The sequence below is a fragment of the Prunus persica genome, chromosome G3, assembly GCF_000346465.2.
Source record: "Prunus persica cultivar Lovell chromosome G3, Prunus_persica_NCBIv2, whole genome shotgun sequence".
In the NCBI taxonomy this organism is placed as follows: Eukaryota; Viridiplantae; Streptophyta; class Magnoliopsida; order Rosales; family Rosaceae; genus Prunus; species Prunus persica.
Window position 1 is genome coordinate 21465469 of NC_034011.1, and position 25145 is coordinate 21490613.

At 36.1% G+C, this 25145-nt stretch overlaps 3 protein-coding genes and 1 pseudogene across 4 annotated transcripts; all 4 read right to left on the reverse strand.

Moving 5' to 3' along the window:
* LOC18782049 (triacylglycerol lipase 2) lies at window positions 384–2756 on the reverse strand. The gene is made up of 9 exons (XM_020558886.1): window positions 2505–2756; window positions 2270–2380; window positions 2031–2171; window positions 1829–1939; window positions 1586–1729; window positions 1443–1480; window positions 1251–1327; window positions 1082–1177; window positions 384–913 (listed from the first exon to the last, which is right to left on the reverse strand). Exons 1-9 carry the CDS (start codon window positions 2658–2660, stop codon window positions 594–596), a joined length of 1194 nt encoding a protein of 397 aa, XP_020414475.1. The 5' UTR covers window positions 2661–2756; the 3' UTR covers window positions 384–593.
* Window positions 3050–5347, reverse strand: LOC18783262 (annotated as a pseudogene).
* LOC18783278 (triacylglycerol lipase 2) lies at window positions 6653–12480 on the reverse strand. 2 transcript variants are annotated; one of them, XM_020561090.1, is made up of 13 exons: window positions 12063–12480; window positions 11841–11913; window positions 10868–10932; window positions 10478–10587; window positions 10252–10362; window positions 8640–8751; window positions 8408–8548; window positions 8188–8298; window positions 7938–8081; window positions 7814–7854; window positions 7429–7508; window positions 7255–7350; window positions 6653–7128 (listed from the first exon to the last, which is right to left on the reverse strand). In XM_020561090.1, exons 1-13 carry the CDS (start codon window positions 12177–12179, stop codon window positions 6809–6811), a joined length of 1521 nt encoding a protein of 506 aa, XP_020416679.1. In that variant the 5' UTR covers window positions 12180–12480; the 3' UTR covers window positions 6653–6808. The 2 variants fall into 2 exon arrangements, with proteins under 2 accessions (XP_020416679.1, XP_007217673.2); XM_007217611.2 differs by lacking the exons at window positions 10252–10362; window positions 10478–10587; window positions 10868–10932; window positions 11841–11913; window positions 12063–12480 and adding an exon at window positions 8839–9072 and having other exon boundaries at window positions 8640–8750.
* Window positions 14199–15668, reverse strand: LOC18782642 (ethylene-responsive transcription factor 3). The gene has a single exon (XM_007215848.2). It carries the CDS (start codon window positions 15341–15343, stop codon window positions 14636–14638), a length of 708 nt encoding a protein of 235 aa, XP_007215910.1. The 5' UTR covers window positions 15344–15668; the 3' UTR covers window positions 14199–14635.

Here is a 25145-nt window from a genome sequence, read left to right on the forward strand (position 1 = left end):
CCTTAATCGGCAAGTTAACGTTAGAGCTTCACCGCCTTGTGCTGTTCGCTGCGAAGAGCTTTTCTTGCCTTTGAAAAGCGCAAAGGGCCATCGAACAAGAAACAATGATATCAATCCTTTTTTAGCAGTTCATGCTGCAGCTCAGAATCATTTTGCTCTCAGACCAAACATCTATATTTGAGAAGACAGAGATGGCAAGCTTACTGAGTTATTGTTGAGTCTTCTGTCTTGTAATGATCTTGGTGGAAAAGAGAGCTTGTTTGATCCTCTCAGTGAGCTAATTATAATAACAGTTGAAGCTGCCTAGTTGTTCATTGCCTTTTCATAATTATATGGTAGAATGTGAAACCTAACATTACAGTACATGCTCATCCAGATGCAAATAATCTGTAAAATTCTGTTCCGTGATTAAATTGTTTTTGTTAATCACATAATTAGCCTCTAATTAAGGGCACCTAATGCAGCATTTGAAAAGCATGTTCAACCTGCCTACCTACCACAAGCCTTGTAGAAAAGTCTTAAATCTCATTATTAATGGTGAACAAAACCCTACAGAAGGCAATATGTTATAGATTGCAAAAGTAACTAAACTCTCAATGGAGCCTGAAGAAGGCCAGTAGAGGACCATACACAACTTGGTTGGCATTCACACTCATAATAAAATCCACATGAGCATACTCCTCTCTGTATTCTATCACAAGCTTGTCCCTGTCATGATCTCTGAGCTTGTCAAGCAAAATCCCCACATCGTTAACGTCAGCAATCGAATCTCTCCCTCCATAGCTGAAGAAAAGAGGAACGTTTTTCGGAATGTTTGCCATGTTGTACACAGGAGGAGTGGGTTTCTTGTAGTGTTTTATGTTCGTGTCTTCAAGACCATAATCATACATTTCTACGGTTCCCTTTCTGACAACTTTCCAAAATCAAAAAACAAGGAGCAAAAATTGAAATTTTGTAAGAACTTAATTTAATTAGTTAGGATTTTTTAGAACTGAAACTTTCAAAACAGATACTACAGTTTCTATTGTACTTTAGATATTACAACTCACCGGTACTGAACCTGGAAATGAAAGAGACTTACTCTGAGATAGATGTATAAGGTTTTTCGTCGCAGTTGGCTGTGGATCATGTTCAACTAAAGCATCTATGCTTGAAGAATTGAGGCAGCAATTTGGGCCTGGAGGTTGCAAAAACAAAAAAACAAAAAATCAATTAAAAGTGTGAATGAGCAAGCCTAACATTGTTACTACCTCCTATAGCTGCCAGGAGGTTCGAGCAGTCAATGCCCCGTGTTGTGCAGACAAACTCCACAAGTTGTTGGATCTGCCTGTTGGGATTTTGAGAAGAACAAAATATCTAAAACTTTGTACCAAGTTGAGTTAAGTTTATGATATTATCTGCATGTGACTAATGAAGCAAAATTGATTAAGTTTCTATCTCACCCATTCGGAAATTCCAGCCAGCCCAACAATTTCAGTTTCTGTTAAATAAAACAAGAGAACATTTTGGTCAGTTATGCTACGTTTATAATAATGAATTTCAGAATCCATATTTGAAAACAAAATAGTTCATTGAGTTGTGTTACTTCTGCAGCAAATATATCAACAGCAGGTCTTAAAATCAGTGAGGAAATGTGACCCAGATAAGCTACAGGGCTAAGCAAAGCTGCTGATCTTAGCAAGTTTAACAGCTTTTCTTCGGAGAAGGCGGCAAGGGCAGTCAAAGTTCCCTATAATTCCATACTTCAAGTCTCAGTCATCTAATTTTTATGTACAAAAGAACTTAAAAACTTGAAATATGAACAAACCAAAAAAGTACAAATATTTACCAAGGAATGCCCCACATAGTGTAATTTATGTCCTGTTTGATTGTTCACATACTGGAATGAAGCAGGAAGATCATACGCAACCAATTCATCCCATGACCAGTCCCAGTAAGCCTAAATATCATAGAAGATCATAGGTATTGTTAGTAAAAGAGTATAATGCAGATGGCATAATGTGATGAACATTTGCAGAAGCAAAGTGAACCGGATCTTTAGGACTAAGCGATGTGTGTCCGCGGCTAGGGCTTGTCCCGCGACTGTTGACAAGCCATACATCAAAACCATTGTCAGCCAAGATAAATGGCAAAGCTTGATCCGGCGGATTGAGTAGCCATGATGAAGCATCCTGTTGCCAGTGCCACACAATTGTTCTTTAGTTTATTTATGTCATGCACATATGTATGTACATATGCACGCTCAAACATATGGTGCTTAGGTGCAAACCAGGAAGACCCCATGTTGTAACAGAACAGGCAGCTTTTCTGCTGTCTCATTACCGGATCGTCCATTCGGAATCCTCTGCAAGCCAAGGATGTACCCATCTGCTGTTGTTAACTTAAACCCATCAAAAGTTCCATGACAAAGGAAAACAAAATTTAATCAGTCAATGTCAAAGAGTAACATATATAAACTGAAAAAGATAGAAGTAGGGCTGGCAATTTCGACACTTGATAATTACTTCGTGTTCTTGGCAAGTATAGCCTTGTGTCTCCACCATTGACTTGCAAATCCCATCATCCAGATTGTTGATTGAGTTCAACTTTGTTCTTGTTGCTGCAACTGCTGAAACACAGAGTAGAGCCAAAAGAAGTAGAGTGGTTGAAGGGTTAGACATTTTGAGCTTGGTTGTCTCTGAGTGCAACAATTTACAATTTTTAAAGCTTTTTCCTGAGAGTGGTTGAAGGGTTATTGTTCATTGTTAAAAAATTGTTGCGTATATACAATAACTTGAGCCAATATTTAATGCAGGTCCAGTGTCATTATATTGCATACATACCTAGAGACTAGACAGATTGTGTGCCTTACTGATATGTATTTCTAATGAAGCAAATTTATTTTGTACACGTCATGAATTGTTCTCTCCCTATCTGTTAGTCATAATGAGTCACATTAACTAGTCAAAAGGCCCTTTTACCCACTTTGAGTTTGAAGTCAGCCCCAAATTCTTCACTGAAATGTCTTTCTCCCCTTTCAATTTTTTCTTGCCAAATTGGGATTCTTTGGTTGTAACTTGTAACAGTAGGAACCCTCTTATTTTTGCAATAGATTACAAAAGTAGCTACAGTCTCAATGGAGCCTGAAGAAGGCCATTAGAGGATTATACACAACTTGATTGGCATTCATACTTATAATAAAATCCATATGAGCATACTCCTCGCTGCACTGTACCACAAGCTTGTCCTTGACTCCTTGTCATGATCTTTGAGGTTGTCAAGCAAAAGCCCCACATCATTAGCATCAGAAAGTTTATCTCTCAGTCCGTAGCTGAGGAAAAGAGGAACGTTTTTCGGAATGTTTGTCATGTTGTACGCAGGAGGAGTAGGCTGCTTGTAGTGTTCCATGTTTGTGTCTTCAATATCATAATCGTACATTTTGATCGTTCCCCTTCTGACCACTTTTCAAAATCCATAGACAGGAGCAAACATTGAAATTTTATAAGAACTTAATTTACTTAGAGAGGATTTCTAGGAACTTAAAGCTTCAAAATTCAAATGCTATTGTTTTTACTTTTTGTTATACTTCAGACATTTAGATGCTACAACTTACAACTCACCATTACTGAACCTAGAAATGAAAGAGACTTACTCTGAGACAGATGTATAAAGTTCTTTGTCGCAGTGGGCTCGGGGAAATGCTTAAATAAAGCACCTTTGCTTGAAGAACTGAGGCAGCAATTTGGGCCTATAGATTGCAAGGGGGAAAAAATTAAGTCAATCAGCAATGGAGTTAAAAATAAATCAATCAATCAAGTTAAGAATGTGAACCATTAACTCTAACATTTGTACCTGTTATAGTTGCCAATAAGTTGGAGCAGTCAATGCCTGGTAGTGTGCAGATAAACTCCACAAGTTGTTGTGTCTGCCTGTTGGAATTTTGAGGGGAAAAAAACAGTTGTTATTGATGTCATCTGTCACAAATCAGACAATTTTGTACCAAATTGAAACTTGTGATATTGCCTGCATCTGTCTTAACAACTGAAGCAAAACAGCTTGAGTTGCTATCTCACCCGTTTGGGAATTCTTGTAAACCCAACAATTTCAGTTTCTGTTGAACAAAACAAGAGAACATTTTGGTCAGTTATCCTATTTTTGTAACAATAAATTTCAGAATCCATATTTGAAAACAAAAAAGTTCATTGAGTTGTGCTACCTCTGCTAAAAATACGTCCATTAGGATTCTTACAAACAGTGAGGACATCTGACCCAGATAAGCCACCGGACTAAGCAAAGCAGCTGATCTTAGCAAGTTTAACAGCTTTTCTTGGGAGAAGGCGGCAAGGGCAGTCAAAGTTCCCTATAATTCATTACTTCAAGTCTCAGTCATCTACTTTTATATGTCTAACAAAATTCGAAAGCTTGAATTATGAATAAAAGTACAAATATTTACCAAGGAATGCCCAACATAGTGTAATTTCTGTCCTGTTTGATTGTTCACATACTGGAAGAAAGCCGGAAGATCATGAGATGCCAATTCATCCCATGATCAGTCCCAGTAAGCCTACATATTATAGAACATAATGCATATCATTAGTATGAGACCATGATGCAGATGGCATGATGTGATAAACATTCAAAAAGGCAAAGAGAACCGGATCATCATCAGGACTAAGTGATGGGTGTCCGTGGCTAGAGTTTGTCCCGCGAGAGTTGGCAAGCCATATATCAAAACCATTATCTGCCAAGATAAATGCCAAAGATTGATCCGGTGGATTGAGTAGCCATGCTGAAGCATCCTGTTGCCACACACAATTGTTTTTTAGTTCATTCATGTCTTGCACATGTAATGTGTGCATGCTCAAATACATGGTGCCTAGGTGCAAACCATTAAGAGCCCATGTTGTAACAGAACAGGCTGCCTGTCTGCTATCTCATTACCAGACCGTCCCTTCGGAATTCTCTGCAAGCCAAGGATGTAACCATCTGCTGTCGTTACCTGAAACTCATCAACAGTTCCATGACAAATGACAAAAACATTGATATCTGTCACATAAACTGCAAAAGATAGAAATAAGGCAGGAAGTACTTTCTGATGCTTACTTGATGTTCTTGGCAAGTATAGCCTTGTGTCTCCACCATTGATTTGCAAATACCAACAACATCCAGATTGCTGATTGACTGCAGCTTAGTTCTTGTTGCTGCAACCACTGAAACACAAAGTAGAGCCAAAACAAGTAGAATGGTTGGAGGATTTTCCATTTGAATCTAAGATGTCTCTGTGTGCAACAGTTGTTACAGATTGTGTTATTTATAGTAGACGAATGCATATCAAACAGATTATTATAACACAGGCCTTCAGTTTAACCAATACACTGGTATTTATGGCAGGATCCAGTGTCATTCTATCATTCACCATTTGGAAAAAGATATATGGCTCACTAAGGCACACTCTTTTTTGGCCACATCAGTTAATCATAATCAGCCACATTAAAGGCTCGTTTGGGAGTGATTCTGGATAGGCCACAAAAAACTTCTATGGAGAATTACTTCTCCAAATAATCACTTTAAGCGGTTTTAAGTGATTTTATGGAGACGCACATGGGAGGTGCTTTTGCTCAAAATCACTTAAAATGATTATATGGAGAATCACATGATAGGTGGTTCTCCCCATAAGTGATTCTGGCCTATCAAGAATCACTCCCAAACGAGCCCTAATTAACCAAAAGACCCTTTCACCCATTAAAAGTTAGCTCCAAATTCTTCACCCAAATGCCTCTCTCTTTCAGTTTCTTCTCTCCAAATTTTCTTGTTTCAATGCCATGCAGCTCTGTTTAAAAAAATTCATTAGAAATTGTCCATGCTGCTGATACTCTTAATCGCCAAAAAGATTGCACCGGACATTGTCCATTCTTTTTATGAATGGTAGAGCTGATTGCGCCGGACATAAATATCGCCAAAAACGAACATCTCTTTCAAGTCTCAGATTTTAATCAAATGAAACAAAAACTTCATTCCAACGTAGAGTGTCCACAACTTATGAACTGACCATCATTTTCATAAACATAAAATTTCAGGTAATTGAAAATTGGTGTTTATAATGATAATGCAAAGGTGGTTTACAAGGAAACTAAAATGGGTGGTTTTCTTTTGGTCACGCTGTCACTGTCTATTGGAGACTTGGAGTTGACAGTTTCCACCGTTTCCATATTCACCAATTTTTGAAACTTCCTTTTGTTCAGCACTAGTTTTTATGTATAGCCTTGAATTATTTGTACTATATTCCTTGATAAAGAACAAGTTACACTACAACAAGAAAGCTCACACATCTACTGCATACTGCTTAACCCACAAGGCACATTTTTCAAGTCTAGAATTTGTATAATTTTGGTCGAGTGGTATATCTCTTTTCAACGTTCAAAGGAATTTTGAGTTTCAATACCCTCTCGTTTGAACATAGTCTGTCCACAACTGAAGTCTAAGCACTTAGTCTTAGTGCGCGTGTGAGTTTAGGTTCACTATAAACACCCAGTTTAGTTACTTTAATGATAAACACACCCGTTTTGATTGAGCATATTTGACAAAGCCTCCATGTAGAGAAACTAGAGATGGGCTTCCATGTCAAATATAAAACAGTAAAAGTATAAATGAACTGTAATAAATATGGTGGTAATTTTGCTAACTTACAACCAATAGAATCTATCCTGACATTTTCTATGACTTTTGCTAGTAAAGAAGGAAAAAGTATACAGTATGAGCAAAATACAACTCTATGATGAGGGAGAAGAAGAGAAGATTATTGGCATTACTTTTTGACGAGTAAATATTCTCATTGAAGTTTTAAGAAGGCCATGAGAGGATCATACACATCTTGCTTAGCAGTTTGACCCATGACAAAATCTGCATGAGCATAATCATCTCTGTACTGAACCACAAGCTTATCTCCATCATGATCTTTGAGGCTGGCCAGCAACAGCTTCACATCTTTGACATCAGAAAGAGCATCTGCCCCTCCATAACTGAGGAAGAGAGGAAGGTCATTTGGGATGCTTGTCATGCTGTACACTGGAGGATTGGGCTGCCCATAGTGTTGCATGTTCTCATTCTTGTTATCATAGTCAAACATTGCAACTGTTCCATCTCTTATCACTGTACACAAATCACAGGATTGAATTTGATTTTTAATCTTATTTTGAGCACGCATAAAAAACATTTGCTTTTATAATTTGAAGATTTTTCCATGGTGTTTGTGAATCAGAAATTAAGAGGACTTACTCTGAGATATATGGACCATGTTTTTTGTTGAGGTTGACTGAGGCTCATGGTCCAGAAACACATCTACTATGGAAGAGTTTAAGCAGCAATTCTTGCCTTCAGTTGCCAAAAAAAAAAATAGTCAATAGAAGAATGTTTAAGTGCTCGTAACAATGTTAGGGACATCTGTGCTACCTGTGAAAGCGGTCAACAACTGAGTGCAGTCAACACCTGGTTTACTGCAGACAGCCTTAAGAACTTCGACTAGTGCCTTCCTGTTCGAATGGGGAAACATAAACAGACCAGATTATAGTTCATCAAATTAATAGGAATGAGTATTACGTCTGTAACTAGGCTTCTGTTGGAGACATTGGAAAAACACGTCAATTTGTATAATGCAAATAAATTTGAATCAGAACTCTCAAGTCTTTTGGAAAACTTTTCAGGCATAAAACATCGAAAAGTTAGAAGCATTTGGAGAAATCGTTAGTTTCTTAAAGTACAAGATAAAATATTATACTGCTGTACTTGTAAACAGTGGTTTGAGAATCGTAAAGAACAAGTGAACAAGAATTGTTACCCTTTCGGATTGAACTCTCTGATGTCTGCCTTGTATAATCCCTGTTAGAAGAAGGTAATAGGTTGTCAAAGAGTTGATTTCTTTTGGACAACTAAAATAACTAGAAAAAGGGATTTGCTCTTACCTCAGCAATAAAGTTTTCAGCAGCAGTTCTTGCAAGGGGTGAAAGTATCTGACCAACATAAGCAATCGGGCTAAGTAAGACAGCTGATCTCAATCTATTCAGTTGCTGGTCTTTGCAAAAAGCACCTAGAGCTACCAAAGTTCCCTACAAAAAAAAATAATAATAATAATTCCATTAATATTGTGTCCTTAGAAGAAAAAGAAGTCCCAGAACAGAAACAGAACAAAATTGCAGAGTTTGTGAAATTCACCAGTGAATGTCCAACATAGTGAATTTTCTGTCCTGTTTGATCATGCACATACTGGAATGTAGCTGGAAGATCATAAGCGACCAATTCATCCCATGACCATTCCCAATAAGCCTGAAAAAAGAGCAAAATGGCATCTAATATGAAAAACAATATGGCGTTTGTGTTATTGAGCATTTACACGTTTTCACAAGTAACCAAGAAAAGAACGGCATGTAGTTACCGGATCATCGGGACTGAGTGATGTATGGCCGAGGCTATATTTGGTGCCGCGAGTGTTGCCAAGCCAGACCTCATACCCATTATCAGCCAAGAGGAATGCCAAAGATTGGTCAGGAGGTAGTAGCAGCCATGTTATCCCATCCTGCCCACCACACCAAATAAACAAACTGTTACATCTAACCAATTTACTGAACCTATTGAAGATTTCAAGTTACCGGCGCAGAATTACTGACCATCAGCAGCCCATGTTGTAGAAGTACTGGTATCCGGTTTCCGGATGCCTCCCCTGACTTTCTAACTGGAATTCTCTGCATACTGAGTATATAGCCATCTTGTGTTGTTACCTACAGAACCCAAAAATGCAACTTTCAGTCAATATTTACTGTGAGTAGCTCTTGATAAACTGAACAGCAACAAAGGCAGACACATAACTGTGTGTTCTTCACAAGCATAGCCATGAGTTTCCACCATTGTTGCACAGATGCCATCATTGGCAGATGGAGCCAATGCAGAAGTAGCATCCTGACCATTATTGGCTGAGAGTAGCTTTGTTCTTGCTCCAACTGCTGACTCACAGAACAGAAGAATGACTAGAATACTAGAGGCTAAAATGTTATTAGCCATCATCTTCATCATGTGTTTAATTAATTGTTTCCTGATAGAATCACCTTTATGGCTCTGACATATTTTTTATAGGTACAGAAAAACCAGATAAAAACAGAATTGGGGCGTTCACATGAGCTCATACACCTCCTTTCGTCAACAGATTGCCTTAGTGGTTTAAACTATACAGTTAATCAATGGCATCTTCGTGGGACCTACCCCCTTCCAAATTTAAAACAATTAAAAACTACATCAACCTAGGATTTCGTCGCTGCCACGATTCCATATTTTAAAAAGAATTTCCTCTATTAGTTCAAACCTAGTCCAAGAGTATAAGCCAAAACATGTTCATGTCCAGAGACTCTTACGTTGTCACTGTTTGTTTTGTCTAATTAGTTAGAGATTAAGACGTACTGCCAATGGAGGCATAGAAAGCTAAAACCCCATTGCCTCATTTCACACATGACGAAAAAATAGAGTTCTTACATTCATGTAGATTTCATTATTAGCACATTATAATCTGACCCACACACACAGAGAGAGAGAGAGAGAGAGAGAGAGAGAGAGAGAGAGAGAGAGAGAGAGAGAGAGAGAGCACATAATAACAAACGAGGTACCTTTCACGAGGCTCTAATCACAAAACCATGCCACAAAGGAGAAAAAAACAAAGCCAAACTTCATAAAACCCCCGACACTTTCTTTGGTGAAAGAAACTATCAAACTAATACGAGCTCAAACACTTTCCTTCTGTGCGGCCAATCAGAGTTAAAAACCTCCAATACTTTCATTTCCAGTCAAACCATTTTCTGCATAAATGAGGTACTTCAAGCAAGTGTACCTCATCTCTTACACAGATTGCGCTCAGGAATCAAATGAAACCAGAAGGAAAAAAATTCATCAACTGGTCTATTTCATGCCGTTAGCAAGTACAAAGCAGATTCATTTACACACATCTTGATTCACAACAAGAAAGGCAATGCTGAATCTAATTCCTTTAGATGATTTTCATCATTTATCTTACGTTTCAATAAATACCAGCAAAAAAAATCAAACCGTTAACAAGTATAAAGCTCTATCAACAATCTTTTTCCATCAGGCTTTCTCAGCAAACAAAAATCTGTCATGATTTATGCTTGCTAACAAGATTGGTGCGATGCTCCAAAATTAGGTGGGGTATGAGTGTCCTTTATCTTCTCCAAAGTTTTGACTGCATTGTCTTGAGTTCTTGGTCTGATCAATGATCTCCTGAGCAATTGCCACCTTTTAGGTTTAATTTGCCCTAGCAATTTCATCTGCTCCCTTCTGAACTTCCTATTTGCATACCACCTTCCACCTCGCCAACCCAAAGCGTAACTGCAATTCAGTTAAAAAGGTGGACGTGTAAAAAGCCTGAATAGTTCAATATTTCTAGTTTCATTTGGAGAGGCAATTATATTTCAGACAAGGAAATTAAGATTTAGTAACAAACCCGACAACCAAAGTGGTTCCGGCTGTGGCTATGCATGAAGGAATACCAATACTTCCAGAATTAACAATGTTTCTAATTTCCGAATGTTCCAGATTATGATTGTTTTTCATCTGCTACCAAAACATAAACAAACATCCAAATGTAAGCATAACCAAAATCTAACTAGAAAAATTAAGAATGAGATCTGGCTCACATAAAGCCTTATCCTACCATAAAAAATATTAACACAAATGGGATGAAAACAAGAATACAAGACATGGATAATAGAACTAACAGGAAGAAGAAAAAAATCTTGTCCTTTCAGGACGACTTCAAAACCCAACAGTGTTTTTGTAAAGAGTTTAGCAATATACTAAGTGAAACGTCAACAGTTTTCAATATTGTGCTTACAGCTTTTTCGATTGATTCGAGCCTTTGATCAACTCTTGATTCATGTACATGACGTATAGTATATCCTGCACCCATAACAGATGTGTATTGGATAAGACATTCTTTTCTAACATGTTATTGAGAGAGACAATAGTAATAAGGTTGAAGGAAAACTTTTGCACCTCAATGCATTAGCAGACCAAATTTTTTAAATTATAACGAATCTTTCAATCATAGATAAATAAGTTAGTCAAAGAACAACATAAACCATAATATGTTTTCTTGAAGACGCCTATATAGTTCATCCATATCCAGAAATGATTAATAATTGATTATATCATAACTTCATAAGTTTGGCACTCTGCATATCTAGCACTAGAACTCACCTATGACTATAAAATATTGTATATCTGAAATTTACATGTTATAACATACTGGAATCATTTTGTCCATGTTCACCCAACTTGTAATTCGGATTAAGACTTCATACCCGTGTTTGGTAAACTTATCAAATACGTTTGATTGACCCAAAGCTCAGGTTGAATTCAAGTTCATCCAACTGAAGTCACACTCCTAAGGCTTGCAAAAACCGATTTGCCCTTTTATGTGAAGGCTAGTTTAAGGGAATTTGTATATGTACCTTACAATTTGCTCATTATACCTTACACTTATTGAAATAAGGTGAAGTGCAGTGAGAAAATTGTAGGTTACAGAAACTTTCCTTAATTTGAATTAAGGTTGGTTTCAAACAAATTACAACGCACTGTCTGCCAAAATTGCAAATCGCGATTGAAGTTGAGTGCCAAAATGTCACTCTTTTTACCATATAGCTAGCTAAACTCAACATACTAATCATTATCTCACGCCATTTATCAATTTGATGATCATAAACACCCTTTATCAATTGATGATCATAAACAAACATATATGCAGAAAAGCAAAACAAAATTGAGAATTAAAAAGTAGCAGAACAAAAATTCACAAAGAAACTCACCAAACCATGCTGTGGCGACTGAAGCTATGGAAGTTCCAACTGTAAATACAACCTTATGCGTTTCAAATATATCCTAAAACATTCAGCAAAAAAAGAAAAACCAAAAAGTTTAGAAACCCCAACAAAACTGCACCAAAATCAAACAAAACTCCATGAAAAGCAATTGGTACCCCCATTAGCTCAAACTCAAAGAAAAACCAAAAAATTAGATAAAGCAAGTACCTTGGTTGAAAAATAAGTGTCCTGAACAGCTGCCCATGATCTGAAAGCTTTCTTCCTTAACTGGGTCACGGCTAGAGAGCGCGAAATTACGGTCCCTGCGCCTCTAAGTCGCTGCATGGTGCATTCTACGGGAAAACCAACACGGTATTTCTGGGAGGTTAAAAAGAAGGCAAGACTTCAACCTTTCCCTTTCTTCTTCCTCGTTTTGTACCTCTTTGGGTCGTTTATTGGTAAAGAATCAAGATCAGATGTGCTCTCAGAGAGTTCATCACTCTTTAAAGAGTCAGGGAGTCCATAACATAACTTGCCAAAAACAGAAAAGGGCAGTAGGCCAAATTGAGCAAATTGGGCTGGAAATTTCATTAAGATTTGAGATCTGGATTGGGCCCAATCTGTTTTGCTTAACCTACCCAATTCTATATAGTACCAGAAAATTTTACCAAACTAACTAATGCGACAATTTCTTATTTATAAAGAAAAAATAAGAATCGGAGTAGGTTTAGAATGAAAACAAATGAACAACTGTCGCATCAGTTGTTGTTTAAAAATTAGTATAATAAGTTGGTGTACGTAGTATTATTACACAATAGATTTTCATAATACCTCTATTTGGTTGTTTTTTTTTTCTCAAAAAAAATGAAAGATAAAGAAAGAAACAGGTGTCCTAATCCTCTGCCTTCCAATTGATTTATGGTAATTAAGATTTTATTTTAAATCATAATAATAATAATTTTAAAAAATAATAAAAAATAAAAAAGAGGATTTTCTTTTCTTCTTGTTCCATTTAACCATACACAAAGTAAATAGGCATATGAAAGAAAATTGTAATTATAATCTAAGGGACAAAATTCCATCACAGTTTTCTTCTTATTCAACGGAAAATTTTGAGAAAAAAAGTATACAAAGTTGCTGAATTACATTTTGAATCCCCGCAGTTGGTCATTTTCAGTTATATTAGTCTTATATGGGTAGCAATCAAGTTCTGCAAATGTAAGGTTGTTAGAAATACAAACCAAACTCAATTGTCAAAATCAAAATGATGGAGACCAAAATGAAAAATAAAGCAAGTTACGGCCACCAAAAATATGATTCAGCCTAAGAATATCAACAGTCATAAAACGACGAGTTTTGAAATGAATATAAATGACGGCTTTAGCGGTCAGTGCTTCTTCACACCACCACTCATTTCGACGAACACCCAAAAACAAAGTGATGGCTGATCTCCAAGATAAACCCAAGTTCCTTGTTTGCGAAATGCCAAGCTCAATCTTTACTATGACAAAAGATTGAGGAGAGTGGTTCTTTGTCGGGGCAGAAAATGTTCGAACGTAACTTGTTTGTGTGGTTTGTGAGTAATTGCATGGATCTCGAGTTTACCCGACAAATTTATTTGTGTTACTTGAAAAAGAAGAAGCAAAGGAAAAAGAAAAGAGAAGAAAATGATTATAAATAGTTCCTATAGGAACAAAATCATGAAGTCTTCTTCGCACACTAAAAATAATGATCATGTTCAACACAAAGCTAGGAATTCCCCATTGGACAAGTCTTCTTGCAAAGAGAGAACGAGAGAGGGAGAGAGAAGGGGAACATTTGAAACACAAGACATGATAAGAGACCAATAGCCACGTCTTCTCCAACGACTACTAGCTAACACCCACCAAATAGAATCAAAGTGAACAATTTTAAAATAAATAAAAAAAAATTGAATCCAAAGATGAAACAAGTTAAGTTGAACAACAAAAGAGATGTTCCAAAATCAGAGACTTTTCTCACTTTGGTGGAGACTTCTTGTAGTAGCTCTTGCAATTATGCAGCTCACAACACATATGATACATGCATATAAACATTTTCTTTTTCCTTTCTTTGTCTTTCTTTCATTTCACTTGTGGAGGAGTGGAGGTGACTGAAAAGGAAAAAGAAAAGGCATGTGATTTGAAGGGCAAGCTTCTCTCTCAGTATTATTCTGTAGGTGGCTAGGGAAGGGTGCCCTCTGTCTGCAGGAGGGGACCTTGGGGTTTGATACTCAATAGAATCTGCAAAACATCACATGTGCAGCTAATAAATGGTTCTTATCAAGAACCCTATCAACATGCATTGCCTCCTCCCTCTCACCAAACAAACTTCTGACTAATAACAAAATGGAAAGCTTTCCTTTGAATAAAATAGAGCCCTTTTCTAAATTCAGATAATGTTCTGTACACAAAAGGGAAAAAAAAACAAAGATGGGTATTGAGAATCTGATGAAGAGGGCAAAAACCCAGATCAGATCTTGATCTAGTGCTGGGTAAACAAGATCTAATATTAGCTTCAACAATACACAGAATATTCCTCCAAAACCCATCAAAGTCGAAGAAGAAAACCCAGATGCTATTTCTACACCATAATATTCTAACAACGTAGAATTAAAACAAAACAAGAAGAAAAAAATACTCAAATTCTTCTTCTCAATCACCAAGTACCAGATTTACTTCTTTTTTTTATATATGATTTTCCCGAGAAAATAAGGGCAGACAAAAAAAAACGAAAGAAGAAAGGAAAAAGGGAGGGGACCATTATGGAGATCCATACGGTAATTAGAGGCACAAAGCGGTGGCTTGAAGATCATGATCATCACCACAAACCTCACCGGATTTGAATAAATCGAGGCCGTCCATCATCTGGGGCGGCGGCAGGTTGAGATCGAACGGCAAAGGCGAGACTCTCCGGAACGACGACGTCAGGACGCAATCATCGCCGTCGTCTACGACGGAGGATGAGGAGTCGCAGTCGCTGTGGCAGTCATCGGGTGGGACAGGGTGCACGGGTCTCCGCTGCAACTGAGCATCGGAGGTGGGCCTGGGCTGGGGGCGGGGCCCACTGAAAGACTCGACGGTGCTGCTGAGGCTGCTGGAGGTGGGCCTGCTTGCCTGAACGACATCGCAAACCGTGTCGTCGTCGTAGAGAGAAGGATGATGAGGAGGGAGGCGGTGGTTATTGTTGATGTCGTAATCCGCGGCGGAGGTGGGGGGAGGGAAGTTGGTCTTGGCCTTGGGCCCGCGGAGAGATCGGGCTGCGGCATCGTAGGCTCGAGCCGCGTCCTCCGCCGAGTCGAAAGTTCCGAGCCAGACCCGAGTCTTTTTCCAGGGGTCTCTGATCTCGGCGGCGAATCGGCCCCACGGCCGCTTCCGCACGCCGCGGAATCGGATTTCTTGGGGCCCCGTGGGCTTGGGTTTGGGATTGCATAATTGGGCTCCTGCTCCTCCTGCGGCTGCTGCTGCGGTGGCTCTGCCTCCTCGCCGCATGGGAAAAAGAAAACAAGAAAGAAAAAGAAAAAAGAAGAAAAGGAGATGGTAGGTAGAGATGAAGATTGAAGAAGGGCCTGTGATGAGGGGGCTCTGTTTTCTCTCTCCTTCTTCTACCACCTCCTTGAGGGATTGGGGTTGGAGGGGATTGTGATTGTTAGTGTTGTAGTTGTTGGGTCTTCTTCTCCATTTTTTTGGTGTTTTTGGATTTGTTTGATCACTTTCTTTCTTCTCTCCTCTTTCTCTCTGCCTTTGCTGTTCCTCTCCTGGTTTTCTTTCCTCCTTTCGCTGTTTGTTATCATTTTGCCTTTTTTATTCTTTCGAAATGGGGAATGCGGAAAAAGAAAATGGCTGTCGTGAAATTACCTAAACACCATTCCTCTACAAAAACACGTGGATTTTTGTGCTTTTTTTCTGCCCTTTTCCTTGTGTCTCTCCATTTCCATTTTTCTTATTTCAAACTAAACGCCCCTCTCGTCTTTTTCACTTTATATTCTCTTGCACACTCTATAAAGGTCACGTAAAACGCCACCACATGCACGCAATGAGAAGATTTTTTATCTTGACCCAAAAAATAAAATAAAATAAAACAAAATTGTCATGCCATATCATTAGATATATATTTGTTGTTTTAATTGAACTACTTATCTATATTTAAATTTTTTTTCAGTGAAGATTCGTGATGTATCGAAATTCATAAAAATACATGAGTGTCATAGTCCCATTGTCACGTATCTATATTTTTATTCTATATGTATATTTATTCGACTAATTCATTATAGCATGTCAATACGATGATTACAAATTTAAAAAAAGCATGTGACATTATGTGAACAATCATACCATAAAATCAAATATGAAAGAAAACATAATAAAGGAAGGCCTTATTAAAATAAATTATTTCCAGAAAACATAACAGTGGGTGAAGCCTTAGATACCCTATACTATTATTAGAATGCCACAATTAAAAGATACTTTATGCCTCTTACTATAATTGCCCTATTATCTTCATGAATAATTAGTTAGACAATTAGCTAATGCATAAGGCATCCTAAATAAAATCAAGGGGACCTCAAACCACTCAAAATTATCATTTAGAGTTACAACAAAACAAACAAGAGCATCTTCAACAATGCGAGGTAATGGCGTTTACAACAGCCAACGAGTCTCCTTCAAGCACAATTCCTGCCTCTTGTATGAGACTTGCAAAACAAAGTCCTTCCCAAGCCCGCCGATGACATATATGCGTATGGCTTTGCCATAGCAAGCCACAAAATTTCATGCACTGTTTCGTATTACTACTCCAACCCCCCACGGTGCTTCGAGGCCAAGATGAAATTTAAATACTAATCATCAGTACATAAATATTTTTAGCCACTTTAATTACAATAAAGTTCCTATAATTTTCATGACCCTTAAATACAATGAAACTTAGATGTTCTCTTTCGCTGGTTATGGGGATTAATTGATCTTTATGATGCACAAGAAGAAGATAGGTAATTTGTCATGGTTAAAATCGTAATTAAAACCCTTGGGGCCACTCATTTACTATTTTACTGACAGTAGATTATTATTGAAGCTATTTTGCTGTTGCTGTTTTAACAGTCTTTAATGTGACGGGTTTGCACCTCATTACTTATTCCTATAAATTATAATCAAGTATGAGTGAAGCAGACAAAATAGGAGTAGGTGCGTGATTGAAGTATTTATTTATTTATTTTAACTGCAATATGAAAATAAAAACTTCTTTTATCGATGGAAAATTAGTTGGCTAAATTTGGACATATTTCTAATGTTAGAAAGATGAATATCATTGACACACAATATTGACCACCTTAACTGACCACCTTATGTGGCAATTGATGTGTCATGCTATGTCAATTAATGAATGTTGCTATGTCAATTAAAAAATAAATTAAAAAACCCTAGCATTCCTAGTGAGTGGCCTCATGGCAGCATTCATTAATTGACATGACATGACACATCAGTTGCCACATAAGGTAGTCAGTTAAGGTGATCAATGTTGTGTGTCCAAATAGCATTACTCAAAAACAATTTGAGACTTTACATAGTTTTTCATTTTGTACATTGAGACTTATTGTTGATGTGCACTCCAGTTATACAAGGGATATTTTATTTTAATATAATCTAAATTATAAGGAGGGAAATTCAAACTTGGGTGCAAAGTAGAGAACACATTCGTTCTAACCAACTTGACTAAACTCATACCTGCTAGTAATAAGTATCACAAATTGTCCTTGATGTTTGTCAAATTATCACATTTGGTCATTTATATTTTTTCTAACATTATTGGCCATTTATATTACACTTCACACATCAATTTGGTAATACCGTCAAATTCAGTAGAAAATTTTATATTAAATTGCTGACGTGGATGTCACGTGAATTTAAACAATGTTTAAAAATTTTAAAATATATGAAAAAACTAAAAAATATATGGGTAGAAGCTAGGCATAGGTCTTGGGTGGGGATGGGGCTTGAATTTTGGGCAATTACTGAGGGATAGGTCTCGGTGGGGTTGGTGATGGGGTGGATCTCGGGTGGGGGATGGGGTGGGGGTTTAGAAAAAATTGACGGAACTTTACGGCGGAACCAAATTGATGTGTGAGGTGTAACATAAATAATCAATAATGTTATAAAAATAAAAAACATAAAAAACCACATGTGATAATTTGATAAATCTCAGAGACCATTTGTGATAACAACTCATTTCAAATTTAACTATATAGAGCAACGTTTTTCATCATATTTAACTCTTATCTCAAATTTTGCAACTCTAATTGAAATGACGATATTTTATTTGTTTATATTTTTGAAAAAAAAAAAGGAGCATGCAATCATTTTAGAATCAATGGATGACAGGGCTAGAGAAAAACAACACCACGGATATTAGTTTTGCTATATATTTTTCATTTATTATTGTTTTCACGTGTTAAGTTTCGAAATTTTTGTGTGCAGTCAGCAGTACATCGTCTTTTGTTAAATGACGAATTTGGTTGACGTATCATATCGATAAACCAATATTTTCTCATACTTATGGAAGTGTTAATAATTGTTAGACGAAATTACCCCTTCAAATAAGGTGAGGGCAATTTTGTCATTAAATATCAATACATAGTTGCATAGACTGCACGTACCACAGACCAAGCCCCAACACCGTAATGGGCTTATGGGTCCCACTCTGAACGTTTGCTTAGACAATTTTCAGACCAGCGGTCTGACATTGCTCGTTTCATTGCACAAATGCGCATTGCCCGCAGCCAGCTTTATATTCAATTTTATTTACTTATGGATACGCTCTAATTACATAGCCAGCCACAGTGGTTATTTATCTCTCTTCTTCAGATTCAACAACCTGGTTCGAACCCTGCAGTGCCATTTGGGCTAGTGTCCTTTCCCACCTTATTATTATATTTTTTCAATTGAAAAGGGCCATTATTATTCTTTTAAGTTCGAATTTATAATCTTAAACTAATATGGGAATTAGGTTGGTTAGTTAATGCAATGACTCAACCTATTTGCACCTAAGGTTATCATTAACTTTGTAAATTACATTAATTTAAGGTATGTTTACCAATCCTTAATCGGATTAGAAAGAATTGAATTAAGGAAGAGTTGGATTGATGAGAGTTAGATTTCGCATTCTTATTGAAGTTGTTAACTAAACCATATGGAATTTGAGTATGAGTAATACTAATTCATTATAAGTTGTTTACTAAATTCACATGAATTGGAATTGAAACCACATTGATTACTAAAATGTCATCGTTGTTAGGTTAAAGTAGATGACAAATTTGAAATTTTAAAAAGTGTGAGGATATAATTGGTAAAAAAGATTAATTCCTTATGGGTTATTTCTCCATGAATTAAAATACCACATCCTAACCAAAAGTCCAAATCCTTCAAAATCAATAGTTGAATTTTTTATTTTGTGTGGGCCTCACTCGCATTTTCATTCCTCCATGTGAATTAGACACATGAGTATCCCTAATAGAAATTCAACTCCTTGTTTTGATTCCAATTACAGATTAGTAAACATGTCATTAGTGTAATTTAGACTATTGCTTGTATTTAAAAAACTCTTGTATAATATTTAAGTATGATATAATAAAACAAGTTATTGTTTCTTTATATATAGGGAACTTTCATTGAGAGATCCCTCAAATAAGTTTATTTGAGGTACACCTTTATAGAGCCCGTTCCATATTGTATTGTGCTAATCCAAACAGTCTATTTTTGTAGATATTCATTCAAAGATCGTCTCTACAAAAAAAAAAAAAAAATACTTGAATCCGATATCATTTGATCACTCAATTGAATTATTGAAATTTTTTTTTGAAGCACCGTGTTCATTGAATTTGTATCACACAATTGGATGTCGAAACGGTTTTCGATTTGACTAATTTTTTGCAAGGATGATCTATGAATGTAAACTTAAAAAATATATGGTTTGGATCGTTGAAAAAAAATTCGTAGGAGACCCTAAAGGGTGTCCCTCAAATAAAATTTTATATATATATATATATATATAGTCCACTTTATTGAGGGATTCCTCAAATAATTTTAATGATCCAAACCATCTATTTTTCACATCTTCATTCAAAGATCATTCTTGCAAAAAGTCATTCAAATTGAAAATAATTAAAACATCTAATTTCACATCTTCAAGAAAATACTTAAATTTCAATAATTTAATTGAGTAATCAAATGATATCGGATTCAAATGATTTTTTTTGTAAAGATGATCTTTGAATAAATATCTACAAAATAAACAGTTTAGATTAATAAAATACAATATGAAATAGACCTTGCAAATGTGTCCTTCAAATAAGTTTATTTGAACATCCCTCAACAAAATATATGTATCCTACAGTTCTTGCTTTTTGTCTGGGATTTGCCCCCTCTTGACTGGCAAGAAGTAGGCGTGTATATATATATATGGCTAACCTTGTTTGAGTTCATCGATATCTTTGGACTGAAATTAGGACTTTGCATGCTCCGGATTTTTTGTTTTTGTCAGGTACAAGACTTATTGCTTTCATAAGTGTTTTAAGATCCCAACTAAAATCAATTAAATCTAATCAAACAATTTTAATTGGTTTTCTCCTCAACCGGTTGGATTCTGTGTGAAATGTGAAACCAATTTAATTGGCTTTTTTAGAGTGGGGAGGGAGAAAATTGACCAAAATGGAATCAATCCCATTACATCTTTTTAAATACAACAAATATTACATGTTAAGTCTTATAGGGTGTGAGTTTGGACTTTGCCACTTTTTCTTTTTTATTTTATAAATATTTATGTCAAGGGCATGTTCTTATTTAATTGTGAAAATGTTGAGAATTTGTATGTTTCAAATATCCACATAACCTAACACCAGGATTACGAAAACACAAATTCAATCCAACTTCTAATTGTATTAGATTGGATTATGAAACACAAAACTTGACTGCTGTTAAATTGGATATGATTAACTTTGAATTTATGATTTTCTCAAAAAATAAAAATAAAAACTATATATCATAAGGTCAGATTGTCACTAAAAGGTAGAATAATATTTTTTTTTTAATACAAGCGATAGTCTAACCTTCAAAGAAAATGGAGTTTCTCACACACACTACCAAAATGCCACGAGAATTCTAACCTAAAGATAAAACAATGTTTAAATTAGCCGATTTGAACAAAGAAATTTCTTCAACTTCAACTTTAAAAAATGCTCACAAACTAATGTCCAAGAAGTGTATTTTATTGGGACTAACAATGTTAATTCATGTATTTTTTGTCTGAAAATTCAATTATGTATTTTTCTTTACCATTGTCCCTTAAAAACGAAAATATTTATGGTGCCCTTGATAACTATAAATAAATAAAAAGTTTTTTATTTTATTTTTAACGGTAGTCTTTTGATTCAAAATTCCTAATGAAAGACATAATCACTGCCAGAATCAGACAAGTAAGTCAGGCATCTGCTACCATCCATCCGCGTGAATCACACTAATCAAGACCCAAATATGAGAACCGGGAGCACCGGTTTCCCGGTCAAAACGAGTCAGACACCTCACACAAAATTCAAAACCGAGGCGACCTAACCTGAGAGCCACACCTCACAGCCAACCGACAGCTGTAGATGCCTTCCTTGGCTTGGCCCTTTGCCTATATAATCTATCACCCACTCTCTGATCGACACGTGTCTCTATTGTACACAAATTGCTCCATTAATTTAATGGACTCAAACAACCTTTTGACTTCAACCCTGTTTTGTTCGAGGCATAATGAACAATGTGCGCCCTGTTGCTCTGTGGGTCATGCCACGTCACTCGACTGAATGACGTGGCATAGGGTCGCTCATAGAATAAAACGTTTTATTTATTTATTATGGGAGCATAGGATCACTCGTAGGGTCACCCAAAAAAGCAAATTTCACGTAATCAAGGATAAGCAGTTTTTTTTTTTTTGAAAATTAAATATTTTATTTTATTTTATTTTTATTAATAAATAAAAAATTAGGAAGAGAAATGAGGATTTCTCATTGTTAAGGTGCTATGAAAGTTCTAACTTAATATCAATGGATTGTAAATCAAAATTTTTTTTTACTGAGTTAGATTTCGTTGATTAAGGGTAAGGATTTATCAGAAAGATGACGTGATCAACATGTACATAGTTTTTATTATTTATTTTTAATACAAGTGATATTGGCGGAGGGGGAGTCAAATTTATGACCTCGAATGCAAGAGAAAATATTTTTAATCACTTGAGCTACAAATCCCTTACAAACATGTACAAAGTTAAAAATAGATTTTAGCTCGAAAAATCTTCTTGAAATTTTAATATTGAGGTTAATTTCGAATTGAAAACTATGGGCTAGTTTGACATTGTTATACTGTAAAAATAATCACTATCAGATTTATTGTGAGAGAAAGTATTTTGACTTTTGGTAAACTTTTTGCTAAAAGTGTTGTTGGTACTGATTCCCGCATAATAAAAAAATAATTGCCGCATAATCATTAAACCCAACACATCTTCGAAACTGATTCCTGTATAATCAGAAAATAAAAGCACCTCATTAGTTGCTTTCCCTTATAGTTTTCTCTCACATCAATTTTTAACAATAAGTGATTTTCTCATAGTTTACCAAACGGGCTTGGCTTTCCAAATTTTTTATAAAAAAAAAATTAAAAAAATCACTTATCACTCTAAATAAGTAATGTCAAACGAACACTAGGTATAGACGAACAATAGATAAAAACTATTGAGAACAATAAATACACAATTCGAGATATTGTAATTCCATTTGAATTTGGTGTAGAGTAGGTTTCCCATCATGTCAAATTTCTTAAAAGGCTAGGGCACAATGATGATTTAAAATGTATCTACCACAGTACATTTCTGGTTTAATACTTAAGTCACTTTATGTGTCACTAGACCTAATTCACATGTGTAATAACTTCCCACCAACTAAGCAATAATTCAGAGAATTACTTTTTGCTGGTCTAAAGATGCATGTTCACACACATGTTGGTTCACTATTCAATCCTTCACATTTTATCAATAATTTTATTTAGTTCCAAAGGAGAGGAGACTATTTAATTAACTAACCGTCTTTACTATTTTGGTAAATATAACTTTTCATTTACATTTCCTGGCGCTCCCTTATTTTTTTTAAAAAAAAAAACAAATGCACACCAAATTAAAATTTTCTATGTTTTTTTTAAAGGGATGGAAAATGAAGATTTATTTACCATATTTGGTAATGCTGAGAAAGTAACAAGGAAATATCACTGTATTTCTTTTCTCATGTTTAGTTTGTGTAGGAATGTAAAACAAAGTGTGTTTAATTTTCCAATTATACCCATATTAGATCAAATAAAAAAGAGAATGCATTCAATGCTATAAAGTAATTCTAATTTGTTAATAGGGATAAAATGATCATTAAAAAGATGCATTTAATGTTAGCCCTAGTTTCCTATGGGAAGGGAAAATGAAATCCTTTTTTTTGGGGAGGGGGGGGAGGGGGGAGGGGGAGGGGATGGCAACTATTTTCTATGTTTGAACTTACTAAATATGGGAAATCATATGATTTCTCATCCCTCAGCCTTTATTTTATTTTATTTTATTTTTGTTGGAATAAACAATAGTTTAGGGGGAGATTGGCTACTCATCACCAGCGCCAGAGCAGACCCACAACATCAAACCAAAAGGATTTATGCCTGACACCCCAACTGCCAGCTACCACCGGTATGAATTTATATAAGAAATTACAAGTCGCAAATTAATAAGAATTACTGACAGTGAAACTCAAACACTAATAAGACTACACATAGTGCATGAACCTTACCAACTAAACCAACCCTCATTCACCCCTCAATCCCATTTTCCCTGACCAATAAACGCCCCTTAAGGTTGCTTGGGAATGCTATTGTAACAAACACTTATGTTCATAAACGATTTTTTATTTATAGAAATGCTTCTAAAGAACGTTAATTTTTTTTATTGAAAATCGAAATGCTTCTCGATATAATGTAAAATAGTAATAATAAGTGGGTGCAAAGAGATATTTTGGGTGCGCATGTAAGAAATACAATTTGCTTTTGATCCAGAAGGCATTGTAGGTCCTCTAGACGACGTGGCGAGAACTGAAAGCGACAGCATGGACCATTATGCTAAGGCAAAAACCAGAAAATCAGCGCACAAACCAATCACGGGGCTACGCTTCCAAAATAAGCTTACCCGTCGCCTTGTTTGGTTTCTAGCTTCGGTTGCGTTTCGTTGCTTTGTTTGCGGGATTGCCACAAGCGCACGTTAGCATCAGCAGGGGCAGGGGCAGCTTTTTGGGGGTTTTAGTTTTGCGGGAAAGAAAAGTAGATGGTATCGTACGCAACCTGCGCAAAGAGAGATGGGGCTGCCGGTGACTTTGGTTGATAGCTTGCCTGCGCCAACGAGGGGTATAGTGGTAATTGTGGCAAAAGGTAGTTTGGTCGTTGTTAAATCATTGATCAGACGGTCGTGGTGAACAGAGAGTTTGACTGGTGCGGGGGATGATTAAATGCGCATGGTAGGTGTGGGACCCTATTTAATTGGATCACAGAGATTTTGGATGGAAATATTTTGATGCCGCTGTGTCACGTGACTCGGGACCTCTGTGCATGTGACCGTGTCTTGAGCATCATAAAGTCTATCATATAATTCATCCCGTAAAGAAAAAATATGTGTGTGATAAAATAAGTGGTTTTGTTTACTAATATTAAATTTTTAAATAATAAATTATTACAAAACATAGGTACCCCATATGTTTTCTTCTGTTGGTAAATTAGAAAGAGATAAAACTCTTAAACTATCCTAATTCTCTATTATTCACAATTTTTTGATTTCTCTAAACTTAAATCTACATCATTGCTATTAGCACTATAATATAGTAATCCTACACTCATTTCTATGTTATTTTTCTTCATCAGAAAGAAGTTCGTGATGATTATTTTAGAGTGCCAATAATAGCTCCTAGCCTTCAAAACATTTTCTCATTTCTTCTTCCCTATTGCCTCTTCCCCGTTATCGTTGTATAAAACGTGTCTGGCCCACATTCTTTAAGGGAGTAAAGGTACCCAACAAGGCCCAGCCAATGGCAATTTTGCACAAGAAGAAGACCCACCTAGCCCAAAGTGTCATCATAGACCGTATCAATCTCTGTTGTTTATGTATTTTTACTCCGCATCCATATCATCCACATTCTAACCATCTGATTTACATAACCAACAGCTTAGCCATTTCTTGTCACTTGTAAGAAAA

Bases quoted from the DNA above. Each gene is read 5' to 3' on its own strand.
- LOC18782049 (XM_020558886.1), bottom strand. From the start codon at position 2,660: ATGTCTAACCCTTCAACCACTCTACTTCTTTTGGCTCTACTCTGTGTT. The intron at 2,172-2,269 runs GTTTGCACCTAA...CACTGGCAACAG, and splicing joins TACAACATGGGGTCTTCCTG to GATGCTTCATCATGGCTACT. The intron at 1,730-1,828 runs GTAAATATTTGT...ATGGAATTATAG, and splicing joins ACTATGTGGGGCATTCCTTG to GGAACTTTGACTGCCCTTGC.
- LOC18783278 (XM_020561090.1), bottom strand. From the start codon at position 12,179: ATGCAGCGACTTAGAGGCGCAGGGACCGTAATTTCGCGCTCTCTAGCC. The intron at 10,588-10,867 runs GTAAGCACAATA...TTTTGGTAGCAG, and splicing joins TCGAATCAATCGAAAAAGCT to ATGAAAAACAATCATAATCT. The intron at 7,509-7,813 runs GTAACAATTCTT...CCATTCGAACAG, and splicing joins AGAGAGTTCAATCCGAAAGG to GAAGGCACTAGTCGAAGTTC.
- LOC18782642 (XM_007215848.2), bottom strand. From the start codon at position 15,343: ATGCGGCGAGGAGGCAGAGCCACCGCAGCAGCAGCCGCAGGAGGAGCA.